Source organism: Anomaloglossus baeobatrachus, chromosome 1 (genome assembly GCF_048569485.1).
Source record: "Anomaloglossus baeobatrachus isolate aAnoBae1 chromosome 1, aAnoBae1.hap1, whole genome shotgun sequence".
Taxonomy (NCBI): domain Eukaryota; kingdom Metazoa; phylum Chordata; class Amphibia; order Anura; family Aromobatidae; genus Anomaloglossus; species Anomaloglossus baeobatrachus.
Genome location: NC_134353.1, coordinates 693,367,020 through 693,384,561, shown reverse-complemented (window position 1 = coordinate 693,384,561; position 17,542 = coordinate 693,367,020). Strand labels below are relative to the sequence as shown.

General features: G+C 45.4%; 1 protein-coding gene across 5 annotated transcripts in view; it reads left to right on the top strand.

The window, feature by feature from the left end:
* The window catches only part of CIT (citron rho-interacting serine/threonine kinase), a 304,000-nt gene that overhangs the window by 276,494 nt on the left and 9,964 nt on the right, over positions 1-17,542 (top strand). For 3 of the 5 annotated variants that reach the window (XM_075320265.1, XM_075320246.1, XM_075320294.1), the window contains one exon: positions 9,625-9,925. In XM_075320265.1, the coding sequence (XP_075176380.1) occupies positions 9,625-9,925 (301 nt within the window). Of the gene's footprint in view, positions 1-9,624; positions 9,935-17,542 lie in introns of those variants that run through there. The other 2 variants (XM_075320276.1, XM_075320256.1) reach the window with 1 other exon arrangement.

The following is a 17,542-nucleotide window of genomic DNA, read 5'->3' as shown; positions in this document are numbered from 1 at the left end:
AATTAAAAGGTGAGTTGTTGACATCCAGAGAAGTAGGGTTGGAGATTTTGCTATAGTCCTGAGGTGTCTCCATTGGTTTCTAGAGAATGATCTTGGTAACAAGAAAATATGTTTAGGGAATACTACCATGGCCCAACAAATCTCATTGAAGAGCTCCTGAATGTGGGACTACGAGGGATTATTTTTGTTCACATTTCCAAATGTGTAGATATGTTCCAATGGTTTTCTGACACCGCCAGTGGACTGCTTTAGGGCAGAGTTTACGAAATAGACTTTTCAGAGCTGGAGTTTTCAAGTTGTGCTAAGACACCTGTAGGAGCAGCAGTCTAGTCAAAGCTTCAACCCCTATAGGGACAACAAGGAAAAAGGAGAAAAGGATGTATTTACATAATTGTTTTTGTGCGCGCACTTATTTTATTGAGATTTTCAAAAATTAAGGATAATACATAAAAAAACACAAGAACTCCTAGTTCTAACCCCTCCCCCAGCATAAAGCAACATGCTATGTCAATTACAAAAGATATTTCACAGTTCGGAGAAAAAGGGAATTTTGTTTACTTACCGTAAATTCCTTTTCTTCTAGCTCCTATTGTGAGACCCAGACAATTGCGTTGTATAGCTTCTGCCTCTGGAGGCCACACAAAGTATTACACTTTTAAAAAAGTGTAACCCCTCCCCTCTGCCTATACACCCTCCCGTGGACCACGGGCTCCTCAGTTTTGGTGCAAAAGCAGGAAGGAGAAAACTTATAAATTGGTCTAGGGTAAATTCAATCCGAAGGATGTTCGGAGAACTGAAGACCATGAACCCAAAGAACAAATCAACATCAACAACATGTGTACACAAAAGAAAAACAAGCCCGAAGGGCACAGGGGTGGGTGCTGGGTCTCCCAATAGGAGCTAGAAGAAAAGGAATTTACGGTAAGTAAACAAAATTCCCTTTTTCTTTGTCGCTCCATTGGGAGACCCAGACAATTGGGACGTCCAAGAGCAGTCCCTGGGTGGGTAAAACAATACCTCAATAGAAAGAGCCGAAAACGGCCCCCTCTTACAGGTGGGCAACCGCCGCCTGGAGGACTCGCCTACCTAGACTGGCGTCTGCCGAAGCATAGGTATGCACTTGATAGTGCTTCGTGAAAGTGTGCAGACTAGACCACGTAGCTGCCTGACACACCTACTGAGCCGTCGCCCAGTGCCGCAATGCCCAGGACGCACCTACGGCTCTGGTAGAATGGGCTTTCAACCCTGAAGGGAGCGGAAGCCCAGAAGTACGGTAGGCCTTGAGAATCGGTTCCTTGATCCACCGAGCCAAGGTTGACTTGGAGGCCTTAGAGCCCTTGCGCTGGCCGGCGACAAGGACAAAGAGCGCGTCTGAACGGCGCAGGGGCGCCGTGCGAGACACGTAGAGCCGGAGTGCTCTCACTAGATCCAAAGAGTGCAAATCCTTTTCACACTGGTGAATTGGATTAGGGCAAAAGGAAGGCAAGGAGATATCCTGATTGAGATGAAAAGGGGATACCACCTTAGGGAGAAATTCCGGGACAGGACGCAGAACCACCTTATCCTGGTGAAAAACCAGGAAGGGAGCTTTGCATGACAGCGCTGCAAGCTCAGACACTCTCCGAAGTGATGTGACTGCCACCAGGAAGGCCACCTTCTGAGAAAGACGGGAGAGAGAGACATCCCGCAGCGGCTCAAAAGGCGGCTTTTGAAGAGCCGTCAGGACCCTGTTAAGATCCCAAGGTTCCAACGGACGTTTGTAAGGTGGAACCATGTGGCAAACCCCCTGCAGGAACGTGCGGACCTGCGGAAGCCTGGCTAGACGCTTTTGAAGAAACACGGAGAGCGCCGAAACTTGGCCCTTGAGAGAGCCGAGGGACAAACCCTTGTCCATTCCAGATTGTAGGAATGAAAGGAATGTGGGTAAGGCAAACGGCCATGGAGGAAAACCGTTATCAGAGCACCAGGATAAGAAGATTTGCCAAGACCTGTAATAGATCTTGGCGGACGTAGGCTTCCTGGCTTGTCTCATGGTGGCAATGACATCCTGAGATAACCCTGAAGACGCTAGGAGCCAGGACTTAATGGCCACACAGTCAGGTTGAGGGCCACAGAATTCAGATGGAAAAACGGGCCTTGTGACAGCAAGTCTGGGCGATCTGGAAGTGCCCACGGTTGACCCACCGTGAGATGCCACAGATCCGGATACCACGACCGCCTCGGCCAGTCTGGAGCGACGAGAATGGCACGACGGCATTCGGACCGGATCTTGCGTAGTACCCTGGGCAGCATCGTCAGAGGGGGAAACACGTATGGCAGTCGAAACTGCGACCAATCCTGGACCAAGGCGTCCGCTGCCAGAGCTCTGTGATCCTGAGACCGAGCCATGAAGGCCGGGACCTTGTTGTTGTGTCGTGACGCCATGAGGTCGACGTCCGGCGTTCCCCAGCGGCGACAGATCTCTCGAAACACGTCTGGGTGAAGGGACCATTCCCCCGCGTCCATGCCCTGACGACTGAGAAAATCTGCTTCCCAGTTTTCTACGCCCGGGATGTGAACTGCGGAGATGGTGGAGCCTGTGACTTCCACCCACTGCAGAATTCGCCGGACTTCCTGGAAGGCTTGACGACTGCGAGTGCCGCCTTGGTGGTTGATGTAGGCGACGGCAGTGGCGTTGTCCGACTGGATTCGGATCTTCCTGCCCTCCAGCCACCGATGGAAAGCCAATAGGGCTAGATATACTGCCCTTATCTCCAGGATATTGATCTGAAGGGACGATTCTATTGGATTCTAGGTTCCCTAAGCCCTGTGGTGGAGAAAAACCGCTCCCCAACCTGACAGGCTCGCGTCCGTGGTGACCACGGCCCAGGTTGGAGGTAGGAAGGATTTTCCCCGAGACAGAGATGTGGGTAGGAGCCACCACTGAAGTGATGTTTTGGTTGCAAGGGAAAGAGAGATGCTCTTGTCGAGGGAAGCCGAACTTTTGTCCCATTTGCGAAGAATGTCCCATTGGAGTGGCCGTAGATGGAATTGCGCGAACGGCACTGCTTCCATAGCTGCAACCATCTTCCCCAGGAAGTGTATGAGGCGCCTTAAGGGGTGTGACTGACTCCGAAGAAGTGATTGCACCCCCGCTTGCAGAGAAAGCTGTTTGTCCCGCGGTAGCTTGACTAACGCTGACTGGGTATGAAACTCCATCCCGAGGTAAGTCAGTGATTGGGTCGGCGTCAACTTGGATTTCGGGAAATTGATGATCCACCCGAACTGCTGGAGAGTCTCCAGAGTGACGGAAAGACTTCGTTGACACGCCACCCGAGAAGGAGCCCTGACTAGGAGATCGTCCAAGTAGGGGATCACCAAGTGGCCCTGAGAGTGCAGGACCGCCACGACGGATGCCATGACTTTGGTGAAAACCCGTGGGGCTGTCGCCAGGCCGAAGGGCAATGCGACGAACTGGAGGTGTTCGTCCCCGATGGCGAAACGCAGGAAACGTTGATGTTCGGGTGCGATCGGCACATGGAGATAAGCATCCTTGATGTCGATCGATGCTAGGAAGTCTCCTTGTGACATCGAGGCGATGACCGAGCGGAGAGATTCCATCCGAAATCGTCTGGTTCTCACATGTCTGTTGAGCAGCTTGAGGTCCAGAACGGGACGGAATGACCCGTCCTTTTTTGGCACCACGAACAAGTTGGAGTAAAAACCGCGACCACGTTCCTGAAGGGGAACGGGAATCACAACTCCATCTATCTTTAGAGCGTCCACTGCCTGAAAAAGTGCGTCGGCCTGTGCGGGGGTGGGGAGGTTCTGAAGAAACGAGCCGTAGGTCGAGAGCTGAACTCTATCCTGTAACCATGAGACAGAATGTCTCTCACTCATCGGTCTTGAACGTGTGGCCACCAGGCGTCGCCAAAGCGGGAGAGCCTGCCACCGACCGAGGATGTGGCTAGATGAGGCCGAGAGTCATGAGGAGGCCGTCTTGGAGGCAGTGCCTCCTGCGGCCTTTTGGGGGCGTGACTTGGACCGCCACGCATAGGAATTCCTCTGGCCTTTCTCCGGCCGGTTGGACAAAGAGGATTGGGGCTTGGCAGAGGGATGAAAGGACCGAAACCTCGATTGGATTTTTCTCTGCTGAGGTCTCTTAGGTTTGGACTGGGGTAAGGAGGAGTCCTTTCCCGAGGATTCCTTAATAATCTCATCCAACCGTTCGCCAAACAAACGGTCGCCAGAAAAAGGCAAACCAGTTAAGAACCTTTTGGAAGCAGAGTCTGCTTTACATTTGCGCAGCCACATGGCCCTGCGGACTGCCACGGAGTTAGCGGATGCTACAGCCGTACGGCTAGCGGAGTCCAGGACGGCGTTCATGGAGTAGGACGAAAAAGCTGATGCCTGAGAGGTCAAGGACGAAACGTGGAGCAGAGTTCCGCGTGACAGCATTAATCTCAGTCAGACATGCCAAGATTGCTTGGAGAGCCCACACGGCCGCAAAGGCCGGAGCGAAAGACGCGCCCGTGGCCTCATAAATAGACTTCACCAAGAGATCTATCTGTCTGTCAGTGGCATCCTTCAGGGATGAGCCATCGGCAACAGACACAACGGACCTAGCAGCCAATCTAGAGACTGGAGGATCCACCTTGGGAGAGTGTGCCCAGCCCTTAACGACTTCAGGTGGAAAGGGATAACGCGTGTCAGTGAGCGCAAAGCGCTTGTCCGGAACCGCTCTGGGCTTCTGGACAGCGTCCCTGAAGTTAGAGTGATCAAAAAACGTATTGCGCGTACGTTTGGGGAATCGAAATTGGTGTTTCTCCTGCTGAGAAGCCGACTCCTCTGCAGGAGGAGGCGGTGGTGAGAGATCCAACACCTGGTTGATGGACGAGATAAGATCATTTACTAAGGCGTCCCCCTCAGGGGTATCAAGGTTAAGGGCGAAGTCAGGGTCAGAGCCCTGAGCTCCCACGTCCGCCTCGTCGTCCTGAGAGTCCTCAAGCTGGGATCCAGAGCAGCGTGAGGAGGCCGGGGAAGAGTCCCAGCGAGGCCGCTTAGCCGGTCTGGGGCTGCGGTCCAGGCAGGAGTCCTCCGCCTTGGGCCTAGGGGCTATCCTGGGAGCGCGCTGCGGCGCGGACTGAGAAGGGCCTGGAGGAGACAAACTAACAGGGGTCGGGGCCTGTGAAGGGCCCGGTCTGGACTGCAAAGCCTCAAGGAGCTTAGATGACCATTTGTCCATAGACTGTGCAATGGACTGAGAAAGTGACTAAGAGAGTTTCTCAGCGAAAGAGGCCAACGACGGTGACTCTGTCCCTGCAGCCTGTTCAGTGGGAGCAGGGGGATCTACATGAGCCGAGGGGCCCACAAGTGCCCTAGGCTCCGGCTGAGCAAGCGTGGCAGGAGTCGAGCATTGATCACAGTGAGGGTAGGTGGATCCCGCAGGCAACATAGCCCCACAAGGGGTACAGGCAGCGAAAAAAATCTGTGCCTTAGTAGCTTTGCTCCTTGTGGACGACATGCTGTTGTCTCTTAGGAGAGTGACCACTGAGGGTATATAGGAAAAGGGTATACAGCTTTTCCGAACAGATATATATATCTATTATATATATATCCCGGCACCCTAGGGGGACCAGCACCGGGTGACCGGTGTGGCTTACCAACCGCTAACGAGCGGAGTGTGTCCTCCAGCTGCAGAGCTTTGCTGCTGAGTAGCATCCACCGGCAGAATGCTAAAAAATGGCCGCCGGAGCTCTCAGGGAGGGGGGGCGGCGCTAGCAAAGAGTGGGAATCTGGAGTCCCCACAGTGGTCAACGAGGGGGGAGGGAAACATGCAAGATGCTCCAGCCCTCAAAGCCGACGTCATGTCGGCAATCCCGCCCTAACCACTGACAGGCAGGCTCGGGGGCGGGATTTTTCGCGACTAGGCCGCGGCGAAGCCGGGGACTAAATTTAAGGCCGTGCCCGACAAGCAGGCACGGTCGGCGCGGAAGTCCGCCGAAAAGACAACGGACGGAACTACCGCGGCTTCCGGGGATAAGGTGCGACCCTCTCAGTACAGTCCCCACATGGGGACACAGAGTACCTTCCAGTTGCAGGGCCCGGTCCCTGGGGGTGAAGAAGCTCCGATCCGGCAGGTTCCACCAGGGGCTGCGGATGGAGCACGGTCCCAGCTCATGGATGACCGCTTAGGATCCCACTTCTCCCAGAGCCGCATAAGGGATGGTGAAGGAGACGGCATGTGGCTCCAGCCTCCGTACCCGCAATGCGTACCTCAACCTTAACAACACCGCCGACATAGTGGGGTGAGAAGGGAACATGCCGGGGACCCCATCGGGGTCCTCTTTTCTTCCATCCGACATAACTATGTATGAGAATGCATGAGTGGATGTGTGCCTCCTTCCACACAAAGCATAAAACTGAGGAGCCCGTGGTCCACGGGAGGGTGTCTAGGCAGAGGGGAGGGGTTACACTTTTTTAAAAGTGTAATACTTTGTGTGGCCTCCAGAGGCAGAAGCTATACACCCCAATTGTCTGGGTCTCCCAATGGAGCGACAAAGAAAATAGAATTTCCAGTGATAATGTCTTATATATAAACAGAAGGTGCCTACATTCATTTCAGAGTATTACAATTGATTTAAGAGGGGCCCCTCAGAAGAGACAATATTTAATGCTATGCACACGTTTCTGTAAGATCAAACATTAATATTGATCAGAAGAAACCTAGATGATATCTCTGTAACTCTCTAGATGCTAAACCCAAACCACTAACCCAAAAAATCCATATCTTCTCAAACTTAGTAATGGTATTTCTCTTCAAGTATATACCACTTTCCAAGGTCTATAGCCAGTTAACTTTATTTATAAATTCTGGAATTGTAGTGCCTGTTCTGATATCCAATATTGGGTTGTTATTACTTCCTGGCTGTAAACATCATGGAGGATGTGCCATGATCATCTGTACATACAGTAGATCCTTAATATACCCCAATACACACACCAAGGTGTAGGGTGAATGTTCATTGAATACACTGTGTTAAGAACTATTAACACCATTTTCCAAAAGGGCTACAGATTGGAACAGGACCACATCATATGCAGCAGATTAGCTTAGTGTACTTTACATCAAGTACAGAAAGGATTTAATCGAGCCCTATGCCAAATAGGAATTCAGGAGTTTTGTATATTCTTAGTGCAGCACATACACCTGAGATAATCTGTGGGATTCACTTAGGAACAACGGGGAACTCTCTCCAAAATTTCTTGCCAATGGCCTTCACTTTTCTTTTGAAGAAATTGGATGTCTGTCTAAAACCAGGTCCATTGGGACACTGTAGAGTACTGGGATCAGATCTGCGGAGCTATGTGAGGACGCTATCCTCTGTATTATGACATTTTTGGGTACACTGCCATTAAGGCTATGTTCACACTGGGCATTTTTGCAGTGTTTTTTTAGCTACAGATTTGCCTTGGTTTTATGCAAATCCATGCTAATAAAATGCTGCTTTTTACAGTCCCAGCAAAGTCTATGAGATTTCTGAAATCTCATGCACACACATACAAACACGTCAGGATTTTTTCCTGACTGTTTTGTGAAATACCTCCAGTTTTGCTCTGTTCTGAAAAGAATGAACATGTCAATTGTTTTCAGCGTTTTGCCATGGTTTTTCAACCTAGTGACAGGTAGACTTGCAGATACCCTGGATTAGCGGGTCTAACCGGGTTAACAAAAACCCCGGTTAGGCCCGGAATTGATCCAGGGTATCTGACCGGCACTTAAAAATGGTGGTGGGGATAGGGGTATTGTAGTAGGCGCACTATATTTACCAAATCACCGGTGTGGCTGTATGCTCTTGCGGCTACTCCACTTCCCTGCTCATTCCATATTTACTGCTTTCATCTGTGATTGGTTGCAGTCAGACGCACTCCCAGCATCTAACTGCAACCAATCACAGACCTGTTCTGCGGTTCTAGTGTAGAGAATGAGTGAGCTGCTCATTCAGCGGTGACCTCACTTAGACTATTTACAGTCACAGGTATCGCCAGCTGTGACCCGGAATCACCTGAGTGAAGTGACCGCTGATCGTGCTTCATTGTGATTCATTCTCTGGAGCTCACAGCGGGCAGTCCTGTTCTATGGCTCTTGCTGTGATCTTCAGATGTAGCAGAGCTGAATCGCCATGGAACCTCGTGTGGATTACGTCAGGCCTGCAGGGGTGATTATGGGGTTAATAAAGTGGTGAAAGAGGGGGCTTTTTGTATTTTATTTCAAATAAAGGATTTTTTCGTTGTTTGTGTTTATTTTTTTTCATTTATTACAGATTGGTGATGGGGGATGTCTCAGATGCCTGCCATTACCAATCTAGGGCTTAATCGCAGCTATGAGCTGCGATTAACCCCTGATATTAACCCGATTGCCACCACACAAGGTTAATTCGGGAAGAGCCGGGTAAAGTGCTGGGATTGTCGCATCTAATAGATGCAGGCTGATATTTTTAGGCTGGGTCTCCCCAGCCTGAGAATATGAGCCCCCAGCTGTGGGTTTTATCTTGGCTGGGTATCAACATTGAGGGGGACCACATGCTGTTTTTTTTAATTAATTATTTATTTAAATAATTAAAAAACAGCATGGGGTCCCCCTTATTTTGAAACACAGCAAAGATAAGTGCACGGCTGGGGGCTCCAGCTTGTAGCAGTGGGCTTTATATGTGGTGGGTATCAAAATATGGGCAGACCCTACGTCATTTTTTTTTTTTTTTTTATTTTTTACTGTATCATAGACCCACAGACTCCGGTGGGGGTGGGAGCAGTAAATATGCATGAGGCCAATGATCAGCTCCGGACGTAGGAGGGGCCGCGGGAGCAAATACAGTTGAGCCTAGCATGTATGGGCTCCTTCCAGGTTAATGGGCGTGGCTAGCTGGGTTAGTGGGTGTGAATGGCTTGATTAGTAAGCTTGGTGATGTTTTCTCCCTTCCACTACAATCATGCTTCGACACCCTGCCCCCTATGTGATAGGGGCCTGTTGAATGACATCATACCTGGAAGGAGCCCATACACTCTAGCATCTACCAGAGACTGGTAAGTATAGCGGACTTGCTTTACTTTTTTTTTCTTTCTACTTTTTTTTTTACTACCCGAGTGCCAGATCCCGACTAAGCCCAGCATTCGGGTACTCTTGAACCCCTGCCGGTATTGATATCACAGAAAAAAACGGTACAAAGACCGCACCAAAATCGCAGATGACTCCCAGGAGACATCCTGCCACAAGATCAGGTTTTTGTCAGGAAAAAAACGCTGTAAAAATGTCCTGTGTGAACATAGCCTAAGAATGAACACTACTGCCTGATAATCATGCCGTAGCTGGAGGTATTTATAAAATTCAGATTGAGGTATTCCAAATTCGCATTGCAATTGAGAGACGTTCTTAAACAGATCGCCCATCAAAATAAGAGAGAACCTAATCACCCCCTTAGACGTCAGTTCTTGAACCCCTTCAATTGATATAAATTAGAGAGCCGTGGGGTAGGGCGGTGGGGGGGGTCCCATAGTGAGGTAAATTGTGTGATCCCATATGTACCTTGCAATTCTCTGAAAAAGCTATTTAAAGTAAACTAACAATTTTTTTTTCTTGTGTGGCAGTCCAAATAAGAGAGGCCCTCCTTCTTACAATGATCATATAACGAAAAGAATAGCAGCCAGTCCTGTACCAGGGGAAGTTCAAGGTCTGGTTCGTGAACCTAGTACACCACATCGTTATCGAGAAGGAAGGACAGAGATACGCAGGGACAAGTCTCCGGGCCGACCCCTGGAAAGAGAAAAGTCTCCTGGAAGATTATTAAGCACCAGAAGAGAAAGATCACCTGGAAGACTATTTGAAGATAGCAGCAGAGGTCGTGTACCTGCAGGAGGTGTAAGAACTCCACTTTCTCAAGTCAATAAGGTATTCTAATAAAGCACATACTTCTGTACTTACAATAAAGCGCATACTTCTATATATACAATAAAGCACATACTTCTATACCTACAATAAAGTGCATACTTCTATATATACAATAAAGCGTATACTTCTATATATACAATAAAGCACATACTTCTGTACTTACAATAAAGCGCATACTTCTATATATACAATAAAGCACATACTTCTGTACCTACAATAAAGTGCATACCTCTATATATACAATAAATCGCATACTTCTATATATACATTAAAGCGCATACTTCTATATATACAATAAAGCGCATACTTCTATATATACAATAAAGTACATACTTCTGTACTTACAATAAAGCGCATACTTCTATATATACATAAAACGCATACTTCTATACCTACAATAAAGCGCATACTTCTATACCTACAATAAAGTGCATACTTCTATATATAAAATAAAGCGCATACTTCTATATATACAATAAAGCACATACTTCTGTACTTACAATAAAGCGCATACTTCTATATATACATAAAGCGAATACTTCTATACCTACAATAAAGTGCATACTTCTATATATACAATAAAGCGCATACTTCTATATATACAATAAAGTGCATACTTCTATATATACAATATATACAATAAAGCACATACTTCTGTACTTACAATAAAGCGCATACTTCTATATATACAATAAAGCGCATACTTCTATACCTACAATAAAGTGCATACCTCTATATATACAATAAAGTGCATGCTTCTATATATACAATAAAGCGCATACTTCTATATATACAATAAAGTGCATGCTTCTATATATACAATAAAGCGCATACTTCTATATATACAATAAAGCGCATACTTCTATATATACAATAAAGCGCATACTTCTATATATACAATAAAGTGCATACTTCTATATATACAATAAAGCGCATACTTCTATATATACAATAAAGCACATACTTCTGTACTTACAATAAAGCGCATACTTCTATATATACATAAAGCGCATACTTCTCTACCTACAATAAAGCACATACTTCTATATATACATAAAGTGCATACTTCTATACCTACAATAAAGTGCATACTTCTATATATACAATAAAGTGCATACTTCTATATATACATAAAGCGCATACTTCTATACCTACAATAAAGTGCATACTTCTATACAGTGCCTACAAGTAGTATTCAAACCCCCTGCAGATTTAGCAGGTGTACACATTCGGAATTAACTTGGCATTGTGACATTTGGACTGTAGATCAGCCTGGAAGTGTGAAATGCACTGCAGCAAAAAAGAATGTTATTTCTTTTTTTATTTTTTTTTTTAAATTGTGAAAAGTTTATTCAGAGGGTCATTTATTATTCAACCCCTCAAACCAGAAGAATTCTGTTTGGTTCCCCTAAAGTATTAAGAAGTATTTCAGGCACAAAGAACAATGAGCTTCACATGTTTGGATTAATTATCTCTTTTTCCAGCCTTTTCTGACTAATTAAGACCCTCCCCAAACTTGTGAACAGCACTCATACTTGATCAACATGGGAAAGACAAAGGAGCATTCCAAGGCCATCAGAGACAAGATCGTGGAGGGTCACAAGACTGGCAAGGGGTACAAAACCCTTTCAAAGGAGTTGGGCCTACCTGTCTCCACTGTTGGGAGCATCATCCGGAAGTGGAAGGCTTATGGAACTACTGTTAGCCTTCCACGGCCTGGACAGCCTTTGAAAGTTTCCACCCGTGCCGAGGCCAGGCTTGTCCGAAGAGTCAAGGCTAACCCAAGGACAACAAGGAAGGAGCTCCGGGAAGATCTCATGGCAGTGGGGACATTGGTTTCAGTCAATACCATAAGTAACGTACTCCACCGCAATGGTCTCCGTTCCAGACGAGCCCGTAAGGTACCTTTACTTTCAAAGCGTCATGTCAAGGCTCGTCTACAGTTTGCTCATGATCACTTGGAGGACTCTGAGACAGACTGGTTCAAGGTTCTCTGGTCTGATGAGACCAAGATCGAGATCTTTGGTGCCAACCACACACGTGACGTTTGGAGACTGGATGGCACTGCATACGACCCCAAGAATACCATCCCTACAGTCAAGCATGGTGGTGGCAGCATCATGCTGTGGGGCTGTTTCTCAGCCAAGGGGCCTGGCCATCTGGTCCGCATCCATGGGAAGATGGATAGCACGGCCTATCTGGAGATTTTGGCGAAGAACCTCCGCTCCTCCATCAAGGATCTTAAGATGGGTCGTGATTTCATCTTCCAACAAGACAATGACCCAAAGCACACAGCCAAGAAAACCAAGGACTGGTTCAAGAGGGAAAAAATCAAGGTGTTGCAGTGGCCTAGTCAGTCTCCTGACCTTAACCCAATTGAAAACTTGTGGAAGGAGCTCAAGATTAAAGTCCACATGAGACACCCAAAGAACCTAGATAACTTGGAGAAGATCTGCATCGAGGAGTGGGCCAAGATAACTCCAGAGACCTGTGCCGGCCTGATCAGGTCTTATAAAAGACGATTATTAGCTGTAATTGCAAACAAGGGTTATTCCACAAAATATTAAACCTAGGGGTTGAATAATAATTGACCCACACTTTTATGTTGAAAATTTATTAAAATTTAACTGAGCAACATAACTTGTTGGTTTGTAAGATTTATGCATCTGTTAATAAATCCTGCTCTTGTTTGAAGTTTGCAGGCTCTGACTTATTTGCATCTTATCAAACCTGCTAAATCTGCAGGGGGTTGAATACTACTTGTAGGCACTGTATATACAATAAAGTTCATACTTCTATATATACAATAAAGCGCATACTTCTATATATACAATAAAGCACACATTTCTATACACACAATAAAGCGCATACTTTTATTCATACAATAAAGCACACATTTCTATACATTCAATAAAGTGCATACTTCTATCCTTACAATAAAGCGCATACTTCTATTCTTACAATAAAGTGCACACTTCTATGCTTACAATAAAGTACATATTTCTGTACTTACAATAAAGCACATACTTCTATCCTTACAATAAAGCGCATACTTCTATCCTTACAATAAAGCGCATACTACTAGCCTTACAATAAAGCGCATACTTCTATTCATACAATAAAGTGCATACTTCCATCCTTACAATAAAGCGCATAATTCTATCCTTACAATAAAGCGCATAATTCTATCCTTACAATAAAGCGCATACTTCCATCCTTACAATAAAACGCATACTTCCATCCTCACAATAAAGCGCATACTTCCATCCTTACAATAAAAGGCATACTTCTATCCTTACAATAAAGCGCATACTTCCATCCTCACAATAAAGCGCATACTTCTATCCTTACAATGAAGCGCATACTTCTATCCTTACAATAAAGCGCATACTTCCATCCTCACAATAAAGCGCATACTTCCATCCTCACAATAAAGTGCATACTTCCGTCCTTACAATAAAGCGCATACTTCTATCCTTACAATAAAGTGCATACTTCTATCCTTACAATAAAGTGCATACTTCTATCCTTATAATAAAGAGCACAATTCTATACATACAATAAAGCGCATACTACTATCCTTACAATAAAGCGCTTACTTCTATACTTACAATAAAGCCCATACTTCTGTACTTGATGGTCAAATGGTAATCTAATATACATAGATGGCAATAAGGGACATTTGTAGCCAGTTTTCTCATATGCAATAATTAGGACTGACAGATATCCAGCTTGTAAGGACATTTCAGAGTACAGATATTGCTTTTCTTTAAAATGATCCCCTCCACAAACGTTTTTAATCTCCGGATTCCGGTCTCCATTGACTTATATGGGCACCGGATTCCGGAGCGGATCGGACTCTTTTTAAAATCTGGCACTGATCCGCCGGTCCTGGATTTTTGGGCGTTCGATCAGCTCTAGTCATGAATCAGTAGCGGCAGGTGTGTTTCTCACTGTCAGGAAGTTAAAGGATGGTGTGTACTGTGAGTGTATTAATATTCTGGCCTACAGTCGCTTTCGCCAGGATCCATCACCGTTCTGCTCCTCTTTTCAGTGACATCATCGCTCTGCAGACTCTCCAAGTCACAGTAAGCTCTGTGTGACTCAGAAGTGGCTTACACACTGTAAGCCTATCAGCATCTGAACCAGGCTCCATAGGGTACATTGTAAATTAGAATTCTGGCTCACACAGACAGCATAGTGAGCCACATAAAACCAAAGAAGAAGAGTCTTTAAACTTGCCAAATAGCAAATATACCCACACAAGTCATAATTATGAATATACAAAATTATTTTATTATTGATGCTGCAGGGAAATCAGATTACAGGCATACATACATAATATAGGACCAAGTGAATTAGTGCTGGAGGGGAAAACCCCACGTGTCCCAGGCATTGATTCAGGAGAACAGGTCTCTACTGAGTAACGGCAGACATATCAAAATTATAATGACTCACAGGTAGGAAAAAGCTCAGAAGAGTAAGTGCGGCCAAAGAGACCAAGATAATACAAAGTGTAGCCAGAAGGCAGAGCACCTACCAGGAAGATAAGTCGCCGGGGGCCGGGATAACACGTGGGGACCAACGTCCCTGAAATTAGTCTGTGGTAACCACAGTGAGCCGCATAGTCTGAATTTGTGGTGAGGTTCCTCTGAAGAGGAGCAGAACAGCGCTGGATCTCCTTGTGAAAGAGGCAGTAGTTGAGCATATTAATACAATCACACTGCACACCATACACATATACACACATTTAATGGGGGAAAAAAAATAATGAAAGTTCTTTTTCAAGATGCACTTTCACATTTTTATATGGAAGCATTAAGTACCTTGATCCTTTTGTGATCCTCTCCTATTAGATGGCTGGGAATATGTTTTATATTGCTACATATTGTTCAGTCTATTTTCCACTTCATTTACGGATATGGACATCATTGGAGGTAATTTCTACAATTGATTTCAAATGAGGCTGTTGTTCAACTATTTGTAATTTTCATGCTACATGTTTTCCAATACACTGTAGGCTGATCAGTCCTGTTCGGTGAATCTGACCAGTCTGTATCTCTCTGCTATGCTGAATGCAAATCTAGGCTGACATCTATTACAACCAAATAAAACAACTGGAATAAATAAAATGGAAGTCAACTTTTTAAGTGTTAATGAGAGCAGTGAGAAGGGACTATAAATCAAGCTATCTCCGATTGGACATTTAACTAAACACCCCTGCTGACAATATATGATAGTATATGCATATATTAAAGGCAATGTATGAAAACCCGGCATTCTATAGAATATCTAGGCAATGTATACAATCCCTGTCGTTTTCAGGCAAGGTATGAAATATCTGTGTTGTTCTATACTTTTCCTAGGCATTACATAAAATGTCTAGGTATTATTTAAGATTGACAAGAACTGCTCAGGGCAAAGTCTGATATAATGCCAAGGCTGGAAAAGTTAGCCATTGCATAAAATGTCTAGGTGCCCAGATTGGAAAAGTCTTTAGTAACAAATAGTCAAAAAACTAAAGAAAAAAGTAACAAACAGTAAAAAACACTAATGAAAGAAGAAATCCTAAATGAATGATATCTTTACTGAGAAAAACACAAAGAAACAGAAGTGTCATTCCTGACTATTAATCTTTAGTAGCAAACAGTCAAAAACACGAAAGAAGAAATGCAAAATGAACAACAGGATATCTTTGCTGGGAAAAAAAAAAAGGAATCAGAAGTGTCATTCCTGACACATACTTTTGGATGGACCACCCCTGTAGTATTCTACACTCCGCCTGTTTGTCATTTATGTATTCTATAGAATGACTAGGAAATGTATGAACATCTGATGTATTTCATACTTTCACGACCCATTGTATACATTGCCTAGGTATTCTATAGAATGCCTGTTTTTACACATTGCCGGTAACACATATGACATACTTGACCATTTTTAACAAAACCCAATTAACACAATTACAAAAATGACTTTTAGTTGTTGAGCTGTAAATGCCACTGTCAGGGAATTAAATTGGCATTTAACAGGTTAACAGCCGTGGGTGGGGCTCCTCTCCACTCGCGGCCAAGAAAGCAGATGATGGCTGAATATTACAGCCATCATCTGCTGACAAAGATGTGGGCTCAGTTCCTGTCACATTATTTTTTCAGCCCAGGTGACCCCTTTAAAAGCAATGCATCATCCATTTATTAATGTAATTAGGAAATATTTAACTTTTTTTTCTTTCCCCATTGGTAAGGCTGCTTTCACACTTTCATTGTTTTACATCAGTCACAATCGGTTGCCTTGAAGAAATATGGTATCCTGCAAAATATTATCAGGATTCCGGTTTTTCCCCATAGACTTGTATTAAGGATGGATTGCGACTGATGGCCCTTTGTTGCATCCGCTATGAGACTGATTAGTCATGGAATGACTGACCGCCAGGCGGAAGCAACGCAGAATGTAACGTTTTTTTTGTAGCGTGTAAAAACGCAGTGCGCAGGATTCCATCGTCATCCGTCGTTGGTTATAATGGAAGCCTATGGGCGCCTGAATCCGTCCAATCTGTCAAATGACGGATTTCGATGACGGTTCCGTCTTTTAGCAACAGAGCATGCTCAGATGTGTATATTCCTTTCTGGTTAGAAAATATAATGTATCTTTCTCTCTCTGTCTGTCGGTTGATCTCTCTGTCTGTTGGTCTCTCTCTGTCGGTCTCTCTCTCGGTCTCTCTGTCGGTCGTTCTCTCCCTCTCACCCCCTCTCTCATACTCACCGATAACCGGCATGGCGCTGCACGGCTGTCACACTGCTCCGGCAGCTATTCCTGCTTTTGAAAACGCCGGCCGCTCATTATTCCATCTCGCATTCACTGCTTCCCCTGCCCACCGGCGCCTATGATTGGTTGCATTCAGACGCGCCCTCACGCTGTCTCACTGAAACCAACCACAGCCACCGGTGGGCGGCTCTATATCATGCAGTACAATAAATAAATAATTAATTAAAAAAAATAGCGTGTGGTCCCCCCTTTGATACCAGGGAAAGTAAAGCCACACAGCTGAGGGCTGGTATTCTCAGGTTAGGGAGCCCCACGTTTTGGGGAGCCCCCCAGCCTAAAAAAAGAGAATTTTGTTACTTACCGTAAATTCTTTTTCTTATAGTTCCGTATTGGGAGACCCAGACCATGGGTGTTTAGCTTCTGCCTCTGGAGGACACACAAAGTACTACACTTAAAAGTGTAGCTCCTCCCTCTGAGCTTATACACCCCCTGGTAGCCAGTCCTAGCCAGTTTAGTGCAAAAGCTGAAGGAGAATAGCCACCCACAAGTAGAACCGAGTAAGAACCGGAACAACCGGAGACTCTGTCCACGACAACAGTCGGTGATAACACACGGAACAAGAAAATTGCCAACAGGCAACAGGGAGGGGAGCTGGGTCTCCCAATACGGAACTATAAGAAAAAGAATTTACGGTAAGTAACAAAATTCTCTTTTTCTTTATCGTTCCTTTGGGAGACCGAGAGCATGGGACGTTCCAAAGCTGTCCCTGGGTGGGAATAAACAGAAAAAACTAAGAAGTAGGCGGAGCCTAACTTCACAAATGGGCGACAGCCGCCTGAAGGATGCGTCTGC